Source organism: Cibotium barometz, chromosome 61 (assembly GCF_041138505.1).
Source record: "Cibotium barometz isolate CiBa-2024 chromosome 61, ASM4113850v1, whole genome shotgun sequence".
NCBI lineage: Eukaryota > Viridiplantae > Streptophyta > Polypodiopsida > Cyatheales > Cibotiaceae > Cibotium > Cibotium barometz.
Genome location: NC_141106.1, coordinates 2,250,571 through 2,270,755, shown reverse-complemented (window position 1 = coordinate 2,270,755; position 20,185 = coordinate 2,250,571). Strand labels below are relative to the sequence as shown.

The following is a 20,185-nucleotide window of genomic DNA, read 5'->3' as shown; positions in this document are numbered from 1 at the left end:
CTTCCAAAGAAATCCTCTTCATGGGTGATACCCTGTTGTACAGAGAAGCCAAATGCTGCCATATACCTCTGGCCAGCGTCATGTGCTTGACATGATTGATTACCTGCGGTGTGCAGTTGAGGAAAATAAACGAACGGACCCTGGCGTTGACGCGATCCCACATCTGCGTCTGGGCCTCCCGGTCCTTTCGGGTTGACGGTAACTCCCCTTCCTCTACTTCCGGCCGTGGAACACCAACAACGACGAAATCGGCGAGATCGTAGGACTCCAGAACGGATTCCATCATCACCTTCCATATGCCGTAGTTGCTCCCGTCCAACTGACGGTCCACCGGGAACGTGGGGAGTGTCGGGATCTTCACATGTCTCTCGGCCATCTCAAACAGATCTGCCATAGCGGGGATGTACTTCTGAAAAGGGTGGGTGGGTGGGAACAAAGAAGAACTGATACCTGCAAGTGGCTGTCCAGCAAATCAGCCCGCCTTCCTCTTGCTTCTCCTCTTCCCGATCAGCCCACAACAGTCCACCAATCAGCCACAAAACAGCCCCCTCTTGCTCACACAAATCCCAAGACCTATCTAGAGCCTAGGGCTCTGATACCATGTCAGAATATGCAGCGGAGATGATGACCAAGCCTGGGAACACAAGAGCAAAAACAAAAACGCAGGCAGAAAAACAGCACAAGAGAGAGACAGATGTAGGCGTGTAACTCTGCTCTATATACACAAGAAGATCCCGAGATATGATACAAATGAGGTATGGGGGCTAAGGACCTATATATACCTCCCATAGAGGGCAGTCGGCCAGCAACAGAAAAGCCCACGACTGCTGAATATGTCCCACGACTGCATAAATGCAGTCGGCCAGCATAATGAAGCCCACGACTGATAAAGAGCAGTCGGCCAGCAGCCCTGAAGCCCACGACTGATGAAGATCAAGTCGGCCAGCACTGGGGTGCTCCTGGCATCATCTGGCAGCCCTCCCAAGCCTCAGAAAAATGGGAAAAAATGGGGGAAAAAAATACGGAGAGTGGGGAAAAATGGGAAAACACCTCATAAGGGCGGGCACACCCACAACAAAGGCCCTGGTGTATAAAACTGGACAGGAGATGACTTCTAACAAAGACCACACGCCAGGGTACCTCGAGAGGGTCGGGGGGAGTAGCAGTTCTATTCAGACGGGAGCTACAGGGGAGACTAAGAGTGGTAGCACAGGATCCAAAGGCCAGATACATGTGGATCAGCTTACAGCTCTCACAGGACAGGGTTATATACATATCCTTATGTTACTTTCCTCCATCAGGATCCTCCTTTGTCATTACAGAGGACATGCCACAGGAGGAGGAGATAGGAGCCTCGCCATACACTTGTCTGTCAGAGGAGATTATGCATTATTCTACACTAGGGGAAGTATTTCTTACGGGTGGCTTCTGTTGGGGTAAAGGCATTATGCCCACCCTTGTAGGGTGTACAAGCCCATAAGTTATAGTACATAGTACACTTAGTACTTTTAATGTACTAAGTGCACTATGTGTACTAGTGCAATATACATGTGTGATAGGGAAGTCACACACACTCAATCTCATTGAGATGACTTATCCCCACAACTCTCTCTCTCTCTCCCTTCTCTCTGTGTGTATGTCTCCCACATGAAACCCTAATTAACTCTCCCATTCAACTGGTATCAGAGCTTTGGTATCCAGGCGACTTGACAGTGCTGTTGAGGTGACACAAGGTGCACACAAGCGAGGCAACAGGTGGCTAGCTTGGGTGTTGCAGGTGTCAGCAGCTGCCATGACAGGCAGCGCAGCAAAGCGCTGCACAGCAGGTAGCGAATCAGTCGAAGGCAACGTGGCGCAGTCTGTGTGAGCGCCTGGCCACAAGGCGTAAAGCTACTAGGCGGAGGCGGCGAAGGCAGCAACGCGTTGGGCAAGCAGGCGGGCGTCCATTGAACACGCCTACGAGCGAGTACCCGTAGCGCGAAGGGGAGGCAGGCGAACGAGGAGGAAGAGCGGGCGGCGCTCAGCCCATCGCCTTTCGCCGACTCGATAACGTAAGCGCGGCCGCCCAGTCTAGCTTCGACAGTTCACTAACGGACGAGGAGCAGACGGCGACAGTATTGACGGCTGCCATGCTGTGAAGTGTGTTGTGCGTAGCGTAGAGATCGAAGTGCGGGCGCCTCTGCAGTCGGCTTCATCCCGTTGTTTTTCATGCGCCTACCTCCAAGCGCCTGCATCTTAGGCGCCTACAGCAGCAGCAGCAGCAGCCACGCTGCCCAACCAGGCAGCGCAGAGGGCTGCCCAGCCATCCGTACAACTGCAGCAGCATCAGCATCAGCATCAGACGTGCCCCCCCCTCTCAACAACAAAATTCAATCTGCAAATCTCAGAGAAATTCAAAAATTAAGAGGTATTTGCTTCAATTCTTTTGGAATTTCTTATCAATTCAATCAATTGAGCAGGAACAGGTGCCAAAATTGCTCAAATTTTGAGCAAAATTGGCAAAATTGGGTGACATTGGTCACAATCAGGATCAATTTGCAGGAAATTGGATGTCAAATTTGGGGCTTTTGATGTAATTGTGCAATTAAGCATTCATACATGCTGTATGATGTGAGAAATCGCACATTCGGGCAAAATTGCAGCAAATTGCAATGCAAATCAAGGGGCTTTTGTGCCGATTGGATTGATTTGCATGCAGGCACTCGCATTTGATGCTTTGGGCAATGTGTTGATGCCTGTCAAGCACTCAATGTGCCTGTAAATCAAGGGCTTTCATGTATTAGATATATATGTGGCCAGGGGGAAGCACTGTGAAGACTCTGGATGCCTTCATGTGCGTCAATGTACCATGTATGATCAGCAATTGATCTTAAATCAAGGGGCTTTTCAAGATTTTATGCTTGTTGAGCTTGGCAAAGCAGCAGGCAAGACTTTTATGCCTTGAATCCTCAAAAATCAGCTTGCAGTCAAGGGGCTTTTGCCCAATTTCTGTTCGGGACTGTTGTATGCAGTGGTGGGGACTGTAAAAGTCTGATTTTCACTCATTTGGACAGCCAGGAGAGCATTTATTGCTATTGTACCTATTGGTACAGATTTGGTACAGCTTTCTACAAGTTTTGGCATGGCTGCACATTGATTTGAGTGAGCAAAAATCTCAATTTCAGCTGCTGTACTTGCCGGTACAGGTTTTGTACATCATTGGTGAGCACTTAGTACTACTGTACAATACTTTGGAAGGGCAACAGAGCACATTTAAGGTGCTGTCCTAAATCTGCAGCAACCAGATTTTGGTGATTTCATCACATACAGTGGGAGTAGAGTTGCATTTGTGCTTCCGCAGTGGGAGATAAACTTTGGGAGAACAACTGTGAGCACTTTGTGTGCTTTTGGTGCAGTGTTTGCACATCTTGCAGGGAGTTAGGCATTGACAGGTTGCATATTGCTATGGCAACCACAGGTAAGAGCTCTTCATTGCTTCACATCAAGAAGCTTTAAGGCTCACATAACTATGATATTTGGCAAACCCAGTGCTATAATGTGTTTCTCCAGAAGAAGCAGCACAAGCCTATCAAAGAAAGGGGTGTAATGCCCGCTTTGTAACACGCGGAAGCTCTGGGTAGTCTTCTTTCAGCCCTAAACACTCTTGGAAACCTTCTGATGCAAAGACGCACCATCTGATGCAAAAACGCAGGTAGAGAGAGAGTAGAGAGAGAGAGTGAGAAGTGCTGGAAATTCAGTATATACTATGGTACAAAAAGGGTACATATCTTGCAGCCCTTGGCTACCTTCATAAAAAGGTGGTTAACCCTAAAATCTGTCCCCTATGGGACCTCTAAGGATCCAAACCCCTAGTGGGATTGAATGAGTTCAATGAGGAGCACTTGGGCCTTTTTATATGGGTCTTGGACCCCCTTTATGCTGGACGACTGCTGGTCGGCCAGTCATAATTTCATTAAAGCTTATTTAATTCAGCCGACTGGTCATTAATGCTTGTTTTCGATGATGCGCCTGCAGCCCCCTTCAACTTGGTTCAGCCGCCTCCACCTCTGGTACAGCCGACTCCCTTGTGGTACAGCCGACAGGCTTTTCCTCTTGCTCTCCAAGCCCTGCTCCAGTCTACACTGCCAACAGCTCTCTGTGCTCCATTTTCTGGTTCTAATGGTCCTTTTTCTGGCTGCCTTTTCTGGACTAGCTAAGGAACTTGTCCATGGGCATCTGTGCACATGACATCCCCCTCTGCTAAACTTGATGACGGGATTCCAACCTGCTCTTGGATGACTGTCATCATCCCAATCCTTTTCCCAAAGTCCCTCTGTCATCATCCATCCCTGGCAACCCTTTTTCTCTAAACATCCGGCCTGTTCTCCAAACCACTCTATCTCTGACGAAGATCTATGCATCTGGTCTTCCTCTAGTCCACCATCCATTCCTGCCCTGACTCTGAACACCGTCTTGGTCTTCATTCCTGGAACTGAGTCTGGCACTCTCACATCACCCTTGGAGGATCAACCTCTCTTGGGACCGTTACCTAAGAACCTATCTGGCTCACGGAACTGCCATCCCCATCTGGCACTGTGGATCACCACCAACAAACCTCCTGGGAGTTCTTCCCGATCTGTGTTCCCGCCTTGGGCTTCGAATCCGTGTACTTTCTTGTACCTTGGACCTGTACACCATCATCTGGGACTGAATCAGCGTTTACCCTAGCTGAGCCTGATGCTCTGATACCAATGTAACACGCGGAAGCTCTGGGTAGTCTTCTTTCAGCCCTAAACACTCTTGGAAACCTTCTGATGCAAAAACGCACCATCTGATGCAAAAACGCAGGTAGAGAGAGAGTAGAGAGAGAGAGAGTGAGAAGTGCTGGAAATTCAGTATATACTATGGTACAAAAAGGGTACATATCTTGCAGCCCTTGGCTGCCTTCATAAAAAGGTGGTTAACCCTGAAATCTGTCCCCTATGGGACCTCTAAGGATCCAAACCCCTAATGGGATTGAATGAGTTCAATGAGGAGCACTTGGGCCTTTTTATATGGGTCTTGGACCCCCTTTATGCTGGCCGACTGCTGGTCGGCCAGTCATAATTTCATTAAAGCTTATTTAATTCAGCCGACTGGTCATTAATGCTTGTTTTCGATGATGCGCCTGCAGCCCCCTTCAACTTGGTTCAGTCGCCTCCACCTCTGGTACAGCCTACTCCCTTGTGGTACAGCCGACAGGCTTTTCCTCTTGCTCTCCAAGCCCTGCTCCAGTCTACACTGCCAACAGCTCTCTGTGCTCCATTTTCTGGTTCTAATGGTCCTTTTTCTGGCTGCCTGTTCTGGACTAGCTGAGGAACTTGTCCATGGGCATCTGTGCACATCGCTTCTCTTACTGCTGAAGAATGGGAAGATATGGATGAGCTGGCAAGATCTACTATCATGTTGTCTGTGTCAGACTCTTTACTTTTCAGCATTCGTGAAGAGAAGACAGCTTGGGGAATGTGGCAGAGATTGCAGGACTTGTATGCCCAGCAAAGTGCCTCAAGCAAAGTGTATTGGTTGAAGAAACTCATAGGTCTTCAGATGAAGGAAGGGGCGTCTATGGCAGCCCATCTAAATAAGTTAGATGGTATTGTCAACCAAGTTATAAATCAAAAGTTGGCAATGGACGATGAGTTCAAAGCCACCTTTCTCTTATGCACTTTGCCAGAGAGTTGGGACACATTCCGGACAGCCACTAGCAATTCAAATGCTATGCTGTCATATGCAGATGTGGAAGGTGCTCTTCTTCAAGAAGAGATGAACAAGAAGAACAATTCTGTTGGAAAGTCCAATGCAATGAATGCACGTGGGAGATCCCAGCAAAGGGGTAAAAGCCAAGAACGGGGAAGGAGCAAGTCCCGCTCCAAAAAGGACTTGGAATGCCATTATTGTGGCAAGAAGGGACACATCAAAAAGCAATGCTACAAATGGAAAAATGATCAAAAGGAAAAGGGAAAAGGCAAAGACAAAGACAAAGATGAAGCCAAAGATATAAAGCCAAAGGGCAAAAGTGGAGTCGAGATTGAAGAAATCAATGTGTCACATGCAGATGACAGTGAGGATGAGGTCCTATTCACGTCTTCACTTGATGCCCATTCACTTCTTACAGGAGATGGTCATGGTATGCACTCATGGATCATTGATTCAGGTGCCTCCTTTCATGTCACAGGTTGCAGAGACTTGTTTGTCAGGTATACAGCTGGCAATGAAGGAGTATTTTATTTGGGTGATAACCATGCATGCAAGATTCTTGGCAGAGGTGATGTGAGGCTTGTGTTTTCAGATGGCTCACAGCTTATGCTCCATGATGTCAGGCATGTGCCTGAGATCAAGAAGAACCTGCTTTCTACTCGACAGCTTGATGATGCTGATTATGTTACCACATTTGGTCGTGGAAAGTGGAAGATTAGTAAGGGCTCACTGGTTATTGCCAGAGGCTCTAAGGTGGACACTCTTTACTTCATGCATGCAGGTGTTGGTCACCATGCTAATGTAAATGCAACCGAGCTGCCGGAAATCTCTATGTGGCATAGCCGGTTGGGACACATGAGTGTCAAAGGAATGGAGCAATCGTCTCGTTTTGGTTTTTGCCTTCTCTAAAGTTTTCAAGTTTTCAGTTTTGTGAGCATTGTATATATGGCAGGCAACTCCAGTGCTCCCATATGCAGGCTGGACAGCAACCTGCAAATGATGGTCATTGGGTACGGAGGTCCACAAGACCCTCCAGAGCCCCTGACAGGTTTGTTCCAGGGGTTGACTACTTGATGCTTACTGACTGTGGGGAGCCCTCATGTTATAAGGAGGCTTTACAGAGGGCAGACAAGGCTCTTTGGGAGCATGCCATGAAGTCAGAGATGGATTCTCCGCATAAAAATGGAACATGGAAGTTGGTGCATTTGCCTACAGGCAAGAAAGTTTTGCCATGCAAGTGGGTTTACAGACTCAAAGTTGCACCTGATGCAAAGCCAAGATACAAAGCCAGGTTAGTGGCTAAGGACTTCAAGCAGGAATATGGTGTGGACTTTGATGAGATCTTCTCTCCAGTGGTCAAAATGACCACACTTAGAGCTGTATTAGCTTTGGTTGCTCATGATGATCTGGATTTGATTCAGATGGACGTGAAGACTGCTTTTCTTCACGGTGATCTCCATGAGGAGATATATATGCAACAGCCAGAGGGTTATGCAGTAAATGGAAAGGAGAAGCTTGTATGCAAGCTGAAAAAGAGTCTTTATGGACTCAAACAGGCACCAAGGGAATGGTATCATAAATTTGATACATTCATGAAATCCCAGAATTTCAGGAGAAGTGACATAGATCACTGCTTATACACCAAGAAAGCTTTGGATGGCAGTCTATTGATCCTTATCTTGTATGTTGATGATATGTTGATTGCCGGGAAATCTCGTAAAGAGATGGATGCCTTGAAGAAGAGGCTGCATCAAACCTTTGATATGAAGGATTTGGGTGATGCAAATCACATTTTGGATATGCGGATACTTCGGGACAGAAATCAGCATGTGTTGTATTTGTCTCAGAAGGAATACATTGGCAAAGTTTTGCAGAGGTTCAATATGGACGGGGGGAAGAAGACTAGTACTCCTTTGCCTCCATATGTGAAACTCAGTGCTATGGACAGCCCACAGTCAGATAGTGGCAGGGCTGATATGGCCAAGATTTCGTATGCTTCAGCTTGTGGCAGTCTCATGTATGCCATGGTTGCTACTAGGCCGGACATTGCATTTGCAGTGGGAGTGGTTTCTAGATACATGGCCAACCCTGGCAAGAAGCATTGGGAAGCAGTGAAAGGTGTCATGAGATACCTGAAGGGCACACAGGATATGTGCATATGCTTTGACAAACAGGATGCATTATTGCATGGTTACACAGATTCGGATTATGCCGGTCATCCAGATAACCGGAAGTCTACTACCGGTTATGTGTTTACATTCACAGGAGGTGCTGTGTCATGGATATCTAGGATGCAGAAGTGCACTGCCTTATCTACTACAGAGACCGAGTATATTGCAGCCACAGAGGCTTGCAAGGAGGCATTATGGCTATCTCAGTTAGTGGTTGATTTGGGTTATACAGGGGATATTCCATTGTTGCATTGTGACAGTCAGAGTGCCATCCAGTTGGCAAAGAACCCTGTCTTTCATGCAAAGACGAAGCATGTGGATGTGAAGTATCACTTCATCAGAGAGGTGATAGAGAACAAGCAAATTCAGCTTGTTAAGATTCATACAGATGACAACCCGGCTGATCTGTTGACAAAGAGTTTGCCTCCGGAGCGGTTTGCTCATTGCAGACACTTGATGGGCATTGGATGAGGCCAGTTTCAGCCTTGATACGGCCTTGAATATTATCATGTACATGCTGATTTTTCTTTTCCTTCATTTAAGGGCACTTTGCCTTTAAGTGGGAGGTTGTTGGGGTAAAGGCATTATGCCCACCCTTGTAGTGTGTACAAGCCCATAAGTTATAGTACATAGTACACTTAGTACTTTTAATGTACTAAGGGAGTCACACACACTCAATCTCATTGAGTTGACTTATCCCCACAACTCTCTCTCTCTCTCCCTTCTCTCTGTGCGTATGTCTCCCACATGAAACCCTAATTAACTCTCCCATTCAACTTCAATGCCCACACACAGAGCAGACAGTGTGAGGTGTATGACTATGATGACATGGAGATCCTCCACCCTGTGGATCCAAAGGAGATAGGGGCTAGTCGGGCATCAGAGGACACTGGACCAGACAGAGGACATTATGGGGACCACTTACTAGAGTTGGGAGCCAGGCATCGTCTCGTTATTTATAATGGGATGCTACAGTGGCCGGGATCAAGAGGGCTGACATGCTTCCCACATGGGGGTCATACACTGACCGGAGGCACGATGGTAGACTACATTATGGGGTCTTTGGAGGCATCACAGCTTGTCACCTCATTCTCCATCCCACCTCGTCCTATTGGGGCAGATCATACATACTTGGCATTTTCACTAGCCGGATCACCAGTATCACCAGCCCCCCACATACCGATGCCACACACTACCATCTACTTCACACATGACATGGAAGACATATACAGTGGCAGAGTAGAGGATGGGCTCCTACTCATGGATCCCCTGGCACCTATGGATACCATTACAGCCCAGTTGGCATCACTCCTACACACGGCTGCATTACAGAGCTTCCCACATCGTGTCCACTCAGGAGAGCCTGCGAGATCTGGGACTATGCCCCAGAACAGATGGTATGATGATGAGTGCAGAGCCCTATACTCACGGCTCCGCATACAGAGAGCCTTGGGAGCCATCACAGAGCAGGAGTCGAGGAGAGAGATGAGGAGACTTACTCGCCACAAAAGGCGGGACTTCGCAGAGATACAGGAGCTAGAGATCTTCCATTTCTTCATCAGTAGAGATAGCCCTATCTCATGGCGGCACTTCAGAGAGCCCCGGACACCAACACCCATTGCAGACCCACAGACATGGCACACATATGCAGAGGGCCTATACCACGCCCCACAGCAGCCACCTATACCTCAGCCACCCACAGGAGCCTCGACCTACCACAGCTAGCTTCTTTACCCACTCGATGGTAAAGGAAGCCATCTGCCGCCTACAGCATGGACGGGCCGCCGACCATATGGGCCTACAGGGTGAGCATCTCATATATGCAGTAGATTCTTTGGCTTTGTTTCTTGCACACCTGTTTAACAAGGCACTAGCAAAGGGTTTGCCTGCGGAGTGGACAATGCACACCATTGTGCCGATCCACAAAACAGGGGATATGCTCGATCCGAGCAACTACAGGACGGTTATGGTTGGCCACATGTTGGCCAAACTCTATGGTGCAGTGTTGGAGCAAGAGCTTAGCTTATATGTTGAGCGAGCAGGTTTACGCTCATCAGGGCAGGCAAGCTTCAGGAGAGCTTTCTCTACCACTGACCATGTATTCACTTTGAGATGTATGATTGATCAGGCCAGAGTGAGGAAGAGAAAGCTCTATTGGTGCTTTGTGGATTTCCGCAAGGCATTTGACACAGTACCACGAGAAAAGCTCTTTCAGCGCCTGCAGTCTCTTGGCATACCAGCAGATATGACATGGGGCATCTATGCATTATATGAGCAAGTTTTTGGGCGAGTCAGATGCCCAGGAGGTATGTCCAAGACTATTGCTAGCACCATTGGTGTGAAGCAAGGATGCCCACTTTCCCCCACGCTATTTGGGTTATAGATTGATGAGGTGGCTAACTTCATTACACGGGGAGGCGGAGATGGAGTTGATCTAGCAGGTACCTTAGTACATATTATGCTTTATGCTAATGATATTGTATTAGTGTCTGAGTCTCCAAGAGGTCTACAACTGCATCTACATGCACTCGATGATTTTTGCACACAGAGGGGTCTTACTGTGAACCTTGGGAAAACCAAGGTTATGGTCTTTCATACATCGAGACAAGGCAGGAGTCAGCTGACATTCACTCTCATAGGACGCCAGGTGGAGGTGCTGGCATCATACGTGTACCTAGGGGTTACCTTCTCTACAGCAGCCATGCGCTTCACCATGGGTTCAGCAGCCAGAGCTAGATTGACACGAGGATATGCAGCATTGGCTATGCTAGAGTGACAGTGCCACCAGGCGCATTTTCAGGAGTCCCGGACGAAGGGGTGGCTATTTGACACATTAGTCACACCGGCACTGATGTATGGAGCAGCGGTATGGACGCAGGCCTTGCTACCCATTGGTGGACACAGATAGAGAGACCACAGGCCCTCCTGATGGCATGCATGATACGCAACAAACCGTCAGTACCTCATGACATTATCCGAGCGCAAAGTTTGCTGCGCCTCCTATGATGGTAGTGGCCATATTCCAGACTATATGCTTGCTAGACAGATTCAGAGAGATGCCACAGGATAGATTGTCATACAGAGCTTTTGAGGCATCTAGACAGCTGGCTGAGGCAAGAGACAGAGGATCATGGTATGCACAAGTCACACATCGGTTCTCACAGCATGGCCTAGACATGGATCATCTACCACCATTCCAGTATGACAGGGATGCACCACATATCTGTCTCTCTCATAGTGAGAGGAACAAAGTATTGAGACAGAACCTATGGCAGCTCTATATACGAGAGACATGGATATCGCCTACACAGCCTCTTCCACCGAAGATGCTATACTACAGAGATCACTTCATGAGTATCACTGATGATGGATTTATAGAGAGGCCTAGATACATGGAGGGCTTTTTACCACACGGCTCCCGAGTAGCTATTGGTCAACTTAGAGTCTCATCACATCGATTGGAGATCGAGACTGGCAGAGCAACACAAATCCCCCGAGAGGAGAGGGTATACACATTGTGCAAGGAGGAGGTGGAGTGTGAGGAGCATTATGTATGCAGATGCAGAGCATATACAGCCATCAGAGAGAGATATCCCATTTTATTCAGAGAGCCACATTCCCTACGCCAAATCTTTGAGGCAGCAGACCAGCGCATACTGGGGAGATTCATTCTAGACATACAGCATCACAGAGAGACATCTTACAGGCTCAGACAGCTCCAGAGGGGGCACGACAGACACAGATCACTACATTTTTTCAGAGATCCATCCCACTCCCAGCCCCTACACAGCAGGGAATTACTCTCCAGAGAGCAGAGACACTCAGAGCCCGCAGGAGACAGAGGACACCTGGCTTTCGAACAACACGCCTATACCAGAGAGAGATGACAGAGATCAGAGCTCAATTTCACAGAGAGGGTGCGGAGCGACTGGCTTGCTTCAGAGCAGACCCAGGCATGTTCTTCAGGGAGCTGTGGACACCCCCTTCATTGATGTATACCATTTTATACCCCCAGTATGGTACAGGATGGAGCTAGCTAGGTTGCATATCACAGTCATTCTCTCTAAAGTAATAAAGCAAATACTATCTCGTTATCGGGATAGGGGGCCCTTCAGTGGGTAATTTGGGACCCAATCTGGTGTACAGTTCTCATATCTCTCTCTCATATCTCTTTAAAGTTTAAGTATTAAAGTGGATTGCTAAACTCACAAAACTCAGGATACAGAAGACGGTGTGAGCATTTGTGTGACAGGATCTTCCAATACAAAGACTTCCGCTGCATATCACACTAGAACAGTCCCAATCATCCCCTATCTCAACGTCAGATTTGCAACCTTCCTACATCCATTGGGAAGAGTGCATAGGCTCGAGATTGGTCATCATTGGTGCTTCTACAGCCGTGTACAATTCAGCCCGACTCTTGGTCCTCAGATATCTTGCATTTGGCTTATCGTCAATCCACCGCCAGTCTCTTCAAAGTAATAAAGCAAATACTATTCTGGTAACGGGATAGGGGGCCCTTCAATGGGTAATTCGGAACCCCATACAATGTACACCACACAGGCATGGGTGACGAGATCAGAGCCTCAGTTCACTTTCCGAGGGGTGCCGGGAGAGTACGTCAAGTCATATGTCTACTTGGGAGTTACTTTCACAGGACCGCGTTTCTCCCTGAAGGAGGCAGCAACAGCTAGATTAGCTCGAGGGCATGCAACCTTGGGGGCATTTGAGAGGCAGTATGCACACATACAGTTTCAAGAGCCACGCACCAAATTGTGGCTATTTGATACGCTTGTCACACCGACCCTCCTGCACGGAGCTCCAATTTGGGAGCCCAATATACATCACAGATCTCAGAGAGGGACAGATGAGGGATGGAGGCAAATGGAGAGACCACTGATTATGATGATTGCCCGCATGATTCGGAGCAAATCATCAATACCACATGAGATTGTTCAGGCTGAGCTGGGTGCCCCACTAGTAGTAACCGAGGCCCTATTCCAGGCAGTTACTTTTTAACAGTGGCTATGGGAGCTCCCTCAGCAGAGGTACTCCCGATTGGCATTGACCTCATCCATATAGTTGGCAGAGGATGGAGATACTCATTGTTGGTATGCTTCAATGAGATCATGGTTTGACCTACATGGTTTGGGGATAGAGGCACTACCACCCCTTCAGTACAATCTGGATTGTCCATTTTTGGATCTCACCTGCTCAAAGCAAAACCGCGTGATCAGGATGGATATCATCAAAGTGGACACAGAGAGGACATGGACTAGCCCCCTTGAGCCCTTGGGCACGAAAATGGCTCATTACAAGAGCCATTTTCTACACCTCTCACCGGATGATTTTATCACCCACCCGGCATACATGGATGTACACCTATCACAGGGGATATGTTGTGCCATTGGACAAATCCCGACCTCATCACACCAGCTGCGGATTGAGACAGGGCGATATGTGCATCAGATCTTGGATGACCGCATTTGTTAGCTATGCTACCAGGAGGTAGAGACAGAGGAACACTACATTTGCCGATGTACAGTCTATTATGAGATCCATGGGAGATATCACTGCCTCTTCCGAGAGGGTTTTGGGCCGTTACACAGGGTCATGGAGTTTGAGAATCAGAGATGCCTGGGATTGTTTCTACTTAAGCTCAAGAGACACAGAGAGACCCTCTTGGCAGACAAGAGGCCGAGCCATGATGTACCTAGACACATGATCCCTGACAGATTTCTTCGGCACCAACACCAGCAACACAACCCACACACCTCCTGATACCTCCTCCATTGGGCCATCAGGGCACCGACCACGCTCCCAGGGAGTCACCACTGATAGAGCAGTTATCTTATGTCGTGCTCGTCGGCCATGTCCACCAGGATCCCGACCACGGCATCCTCACCATCGCCAGATCAAAGCCATTATTGCTCGGCATCGGAGGCGCCTACCTCGCTTCTACGACCACTCCATTCTAGACAGCCCCATGGTGGAGATACTTGATCTAAGGAGAGGGCAACACTTCAATTGATTAGCATACATGGATCTACCTGATATACATTTTCAGTATTTTCTAGTATTTTCTACTCAGTATCATCTCGGAGTCTTACAGTTCTGTTCTTATAACTGTAGGACAATCAGTTTATTGTACTTTTAAGTCTCATTTAGTTGTTCTCTTTGATGAGACACCAACTTCAGATGTATTCTCAGTTTTGGTCTCATAGGCCACTATGGCCTCTTAGAGACGTTAATATATCATTTCATTTCATTTCATCTCTCAAATCTCTTAAAGTTTGAAGTCATAAAGTGGATTGCTAAACTCGCAAAACTCAGGATACAGAAGACGGTGTGAGCATTTGTGTGACAGGATCCTCAATTACGAATACTTTCGCTGCATGTTACAAAAACTCCCAATCCTGTCTTGGAGAATCCATTCCTCTTAATTGACAAGAATCAGGATATCAGATTTCCAAGCCCCTTGAGCATTGAGGATGAGCGTATTCAAAAGGTGTTAGATTGGCCAATTCCTCGCGCAGTTAAGCATCTATCAAAAAGCATATCCCACATGTCAAGCTTTATAAGCTTATTAAGCACCTCAAACTCATCCTCGGGTTGAATGAATTCAATCTTAAAACTTTGCACAAAATCATCCCATGTCTCAAGTTTTTGCTTCATATCTTTCCACCAAGTCAAACCTTTCCCTTTGAAGAAACCTTGTAACATTTGTACCATCAAAATCTTCCGTGCATCCAACAACAGATGGAACTCAAAGTTTCCAACTCCTCCCTAAGTTGATCAAATTTAGTTTTGTCCACATACTCAACTTCCACTTCCTGCTCTTCAACTTCCACATCATCACCCGAATGCTCTTCAATCCAGTCGACATTAGTCATCTAAGGGTAAATCCACCATTGTGAGAGGGAAAGTGAGCAAATTAGGGTGCTCACACACCAAAAGCAAAAAAAACAAGGTCAACGATTGCAAGCCATGAATGTAACCGGTTGGTCCAAGATCTTGCGCACTCCTCTACACATTCTCCACAAGCTTCACAAGGGAGAAGGGTTGGGCCTCTGTTTATGGAGGATGGCTCAAAAGCCCGCTTTTCCCCTTTTTTTTAAAAAAAAAATCAAGAGTTGAACATTTTGAAATTTTAATGTGCGCTTTTTTCTCAATCTCAGTGATAAAGAATAACACAAGTCATGCTTCTTTAGACAAAGTGACCAAAATATCACCTACATGAGCTTTTCTCCTAGGTGCCAATTTTATCCCTATCCAAAAGCTGCTTTTTTGCTTGCTTTTTTCCCATGCACGCATACCCGAGGTGCTATACGGACATGTGCGCGTCCCATACAGATTGTATGGATCTGTACGGCTACCACATAATCATCTGTACGGATTTTCTACTTGCATGTATGGACACGTCCTTAGTACCTCCTCTACTATCAATAGCATGTTAGTTGTCTATTTGAAGAGTTGAAGTGTTTTACAGCCCTAAAACGGGGCTGGCAACACTGTATGGCCTGTAGAAACCCTAAAAAGACTGCCCATGATAAGCCCTAATAGTTCCATGCACACAATCTTGACCGCAGACATTCATGTGTGTGTCTATACACATACAAGCGCAAAAACCGTCACACAAACAGCCCTAAAACAGGGCTGGCAGCATTGTATGGCCTGTAAAAACCCTAAATAGACTGCCCACAATCAGCCCTAATAGTTCCCTGCCCGCACACATTCATGTGTGTTTGTGTCCATACACACACAAGCACAAAAACCGTCACACAAACGGGAGAGAAAAGTAAAACCTAGGAATCCGGAAAGCATACATGCCAACAAATCTTCTCTCTTCTCCTCCTCCTTCGGGACCTTACCCACACTCATGCACGCACAACATCGACACCCTAATCTTATCTTGAGCATGTATCAAAAACCCAAAAGCAATATTCATACAAGGAATACCTAAATCTCGCACAAACATTAGAAAAGCGCCTCTTGCTTTGGTTTAGGGTTGCTTTGGTACCAACTATCAAAAAAGTTTGTCGCGACCAAACCCTCTCCAAGATCCCCTACACACATAGCAAACACATGATTAATCCAAATTAATATCAACGGGCTCGGACTCGGGCTCACCACCCAACCATAGATCCGAGAACTGCATCACCCCCGAGCATAGGGATCAAGGCCCAATCAATAGGCCCAGATGTCCCATACCACCGAGACCCGTCCCAAGGGACTGATGGCAAACTGTTTGAATCACTATATGGACTAGCAAGAGTGGCTTAGCACATAAGCCAAGTGCTGACCATCGTAGAACAAGGCTACAACAATACAATAACCAACTCCACTCATAACCCTCACTTTTATAGCTTTAAACAATAAAAGCTATACTTTTGGGATTATTCACTTATCAGTTAGTATAAACCTTGACCCTTATAATCAGCCTACTTTCCAAATCCCCGGGCCCCCTAGCCCTTGGATTAGGTCAGCTAACCCTGTGGTTAGCATTAGGTACGTAACATGGTGTAAGTGGCATTCATAACAAATAGATTTCCTAATTTTTCACGCTATTTGGTTGATATTCACATTATAAGAGAGAACTTGTGCTCCCATGAATCACAAACTTCAAACCCCTTGCCGAAAAGTGTGAGTTGCCCCTAGCACTCCACTTTCACTGGCAACCAGGCCTCTCCTTCTACTTCATCAACATTTAGTGAACAATCAACCTCATCACTAAGTATATATATATATATACTTAGTGAACAATCAACCTCAATTCACAGCATTGTATTGTACAGACGTTGTACTAACAGCTTCAAGCCGCCATCAGCCCTCTCCTCCCAGTTTCATTAACCCACAGGCAACCTCTACAAACAGAGTCAAGCATCCAGACCTGCCCTTCTGTATTGAACTATCCGAGGCTTATCTGGGGACCGCTGCTGTACAAACAGCTTGCGTAGACTATACCGGCATTATATGGACAGCCCAAGGCTGCTAACAGACTATACAGCCATCCGCAGGCTGCCAGACAGAAAAGTTCTGGCCTGATTTGAGAGTTCAGCTGTATTTTTACAGCTAAACAATTGAAAAAGAAGTGTGGTGTGGCGACAATGTGTAGTCACAAGAAACGTTTCGTCCATTTCAGCGTGTTTCGAAAGGTTTTGTTTCGTTTCATCTCATCTCTTTGGAAGAAATGGACAGGTTTCGAAGTGACACTTGTCATATAAGCATATTGGTAACTAATACAAGTCACATTTAAGTCTATAACATAGAGTGAGAAACATTCAAGACACATACTCCACAAAATTTGCATATGATACATTTTGTGCCGAAAGTCCCATATTTGTTGAACCCCCAAATGTCATGTTGATTAGGGGATTGCGGGGAGGCATGGTGAAAGAGGGGTTGGGATATGCAATGGAGGTGAGAAATTGGGGATCCTAGTGAAGAATTTCAGCAATGAAGGTGCAATTACTTGAAATTGAAAAGCTAAATGAGAAATTCGAGATAATTGGAAGTGAATTTGGTCATAATTTGACTTCAATTTCAAACATATATATGTATGTCCACATCTATGTATATCAATGTATGTGTATGCAAGCTTCAAACCTAAGATTTGGGGGGGGGAAAAACTTTTTTTTTATGACTTTTGGGCCAAACACCGTTTCGGCCAAGAGGTCTTGTCTTGTTTCAAAACGTTTCGTCATAGAAACATTTCAAAGCGACGAAACATGTTTGCATGTGACTATGCGACAACCTGAATACTTGATTTTCTAAAAGGAGCTCGGTTTTGTGGAAACAATCCATGCTTGAGGGGGGTCTGAAATCCTATACATCAAAAGCCATTCCCCTATTATTGGTATCTTTTTGATTGTGTGCACATCAGATCTGAGGACATGGACATAGTACAGTACCTCCGCAAAGCGTTGTATCAGATTTTGGAATTCTTTAAAAAAACAAGGGAGGAGAGGGACGGCATACTTTGGTCCCTAAGGTAGTGTATGTGCATGAAGCACACATGTGCATTCACTTCGCACCATCTTGCATATTAGACTTTAATGGCTGTGTTGTTGATTGAGATCTTATAGGCAAACATTGTTACAAGCATACTATTTCAAATGCCTAGACTGTTGATGCCTGCTGAGGTGTGCATGGCCGATGCATTGATAACTAACACTTTGCCATACTAGGATCTTGAAAAAACAAAATGGCACAAACCAGCACACTGAACTGCAAGAAAGTGAATACTGAAGGTCCAGCAGAATGGACTAACCTGGAAGTGTGAGCTGTTGAGACTACGGCTGATTTGCCGAAACAGCGGAATCATACATCTCTGAAACTCTGCTGCCTGTGTGGCTTCCAAGACTTCTTCCAGCTCGCTGAGCATTAAGACCTCTTTATGGCTGTTTGTTACTGGCCAATACTTAAGCAGTCCTCTGATGACAGAATCTGCCAGCTTGAAATCCTTCTCAACAAACTGAGTTATGCAGTAGGAAAGCTGCTGACTGTACATCCCAAGGCACTTAGGCTTATGCAGCGGAATCAATGCACGAAGAAGAAACAGCTTATGCTCTTCCTTCAAAGGAAGTGCGAATCCATTGATGATGCTTCCCAGGATTTCCAAAAGTTCACCAATGCCATTGTGCTTCTCTGTCTCGAAAATGAAGCGGTAGAATATGTTGTTGATAGCCTTGCGAATGAATGGCCGGTGAACCATGAACTTCCCATAGATACGGTGCAGAATTGTTTTGAGGTAGTCTCTCTCCCTGGGATCCTCTGTGTCAAAAAGATCCAATAAGCGAAGAACAAAGGAGTGATCAATGTACCTTTTGGCTATCTTGGCATCGGTTTCCTGAGAAATGAGGTACCGCAAGAGGAACTCGTACACTAGCTGCAGGTGTTGCCATGAAGGTTCCATGGTAGGCTCTTCTTCTTCCGGATCAAAAACATCGCCAGAGCCTGCAGCATCATGCGGAGGCACAGGCAACGATCTGAACAGATTGGCAGATATCATCCTGAAGCTCTCCTCGAGCGCAGTCTCGTTGAGCTTCGCCGTACCAAAAGCCACATAGTCCACGAGTTCTAGCAGAGTCTGCCGCTTGATGTCCTTCTCTCTAGTGTTCTTTGTCGGATCGGTGAAGTCGTACAGCACAGAGCAGAGGGCGAGCTTCTTTCTGAACAGTAAAGGCCTGTCGGAGGTCGGTACATCGCGCAGGGCAGGTAGAGTTTCGAGGCCGTTGGCCGAAGCAGTAGGCAGGGATTGATCAGCAGGTGCTTCCGGCGCATTGTTTGCTGCCGCTGAAGCGTCATGGCCGTCCGAGTTTGAGGGCTTGCTACCCTTCGGCTTGCGGATGAACTTGTTGAACATGCCTAGCTACTGGACTCGCCAAGCATGCCACGGCCAGAAATAGGTCCTAAGAGGACAGAGCTATCAACCAGGAGCTCGTTTCCTCAAGATCTGCGGCAATGCGAGGGTTGCTACGCATCAGATGGCGCTCTCTGTGACGGAATTCGTGAAAACTGTGCAGAAGATCTCCGGAATCTGAGCAAAACATGAAACAGACAGCATGGTAGAGACAAATTCGTTAAGGGCAAAGTGTTTCACAGTGGAAGGTTCTCAGATATGGCTATGGCGAGCGCTAACACACGTGACACGAGAGCGCGCGCCTTTCATCATGCTGACGTGGCCTCGCGTTGCATTACTATCTGGCGGCAATGTGCCATTACCGATACCATCTGGCCAGCAGTATACGCCACATTTTGGTATCCAAACTAGGATCCAAACTAGGATTAATGGGGGGCCCTAAAACCGTTACAAAATAGACTAAGGATCTAACTGTTCTTAATGCCACTCCAATTGGTCACTTCCAAGAGCTATGGTGAGCATATCAGCATAATCGTTGTCCGGTTGACCGTTACCCAAGCAACTTATTGAGTGTCTCTGGTTATGCGCGCAGCAATACAAAAATTTGATACGGAACATGCACAAGACGACGCAAAAAATTTGATACGGAACATGCACAAGACGACGCAAAAATAGCTTATCGAGCAATTGTGCAAGCGAAAATGATTACTTAAGACTGATCGACTCGTGCGCATGATCCGGTTGCAACAAAAGATACAAAATACTTAACAGACGAATTCACAAAAAATAATAGACAAGACGAATATACAGAAGACACACATACATGACGAATATACAAAGATGATACAAAACGATCTCCTTTGATTCACGAAAAACAAATAATACATCAACATCAATCTTTTATACTACTTAACGCGCAGTCATAGAGTGGCTAAGC

General features: G+C 46.6%; 1 protein-coding gene across 1 annotated transcript in view; it reads right to left on the bottom strand.

Annotated features, from left to right (window-relative positions):
* LOC147604456 (serine/threonine protein phosphatase 2A 57 kDa regulatory subunit B' beta isoform-like) overlaps window positions 1-19,602 on the bottom strand; it is a 31,282-nt gene extending 11,680 nt beyond the window's left edge. Inside the window, exon 1 of the mRNA XM_086794606.1 lies at window positions 18,157-19,602. Coding sequence (XP_086650732.1) covers window positions 18,157-19,251 — 1,095 coding nt within the window. The 5' untranslated portion in view covers window positions 19,252-19,602. The remainder of the gene's footprint in view (window positions 1-18,156) is intronic.
* Between the last annotated feature and the right edge of the window lie 583 nt (window positions 19,603-20,185).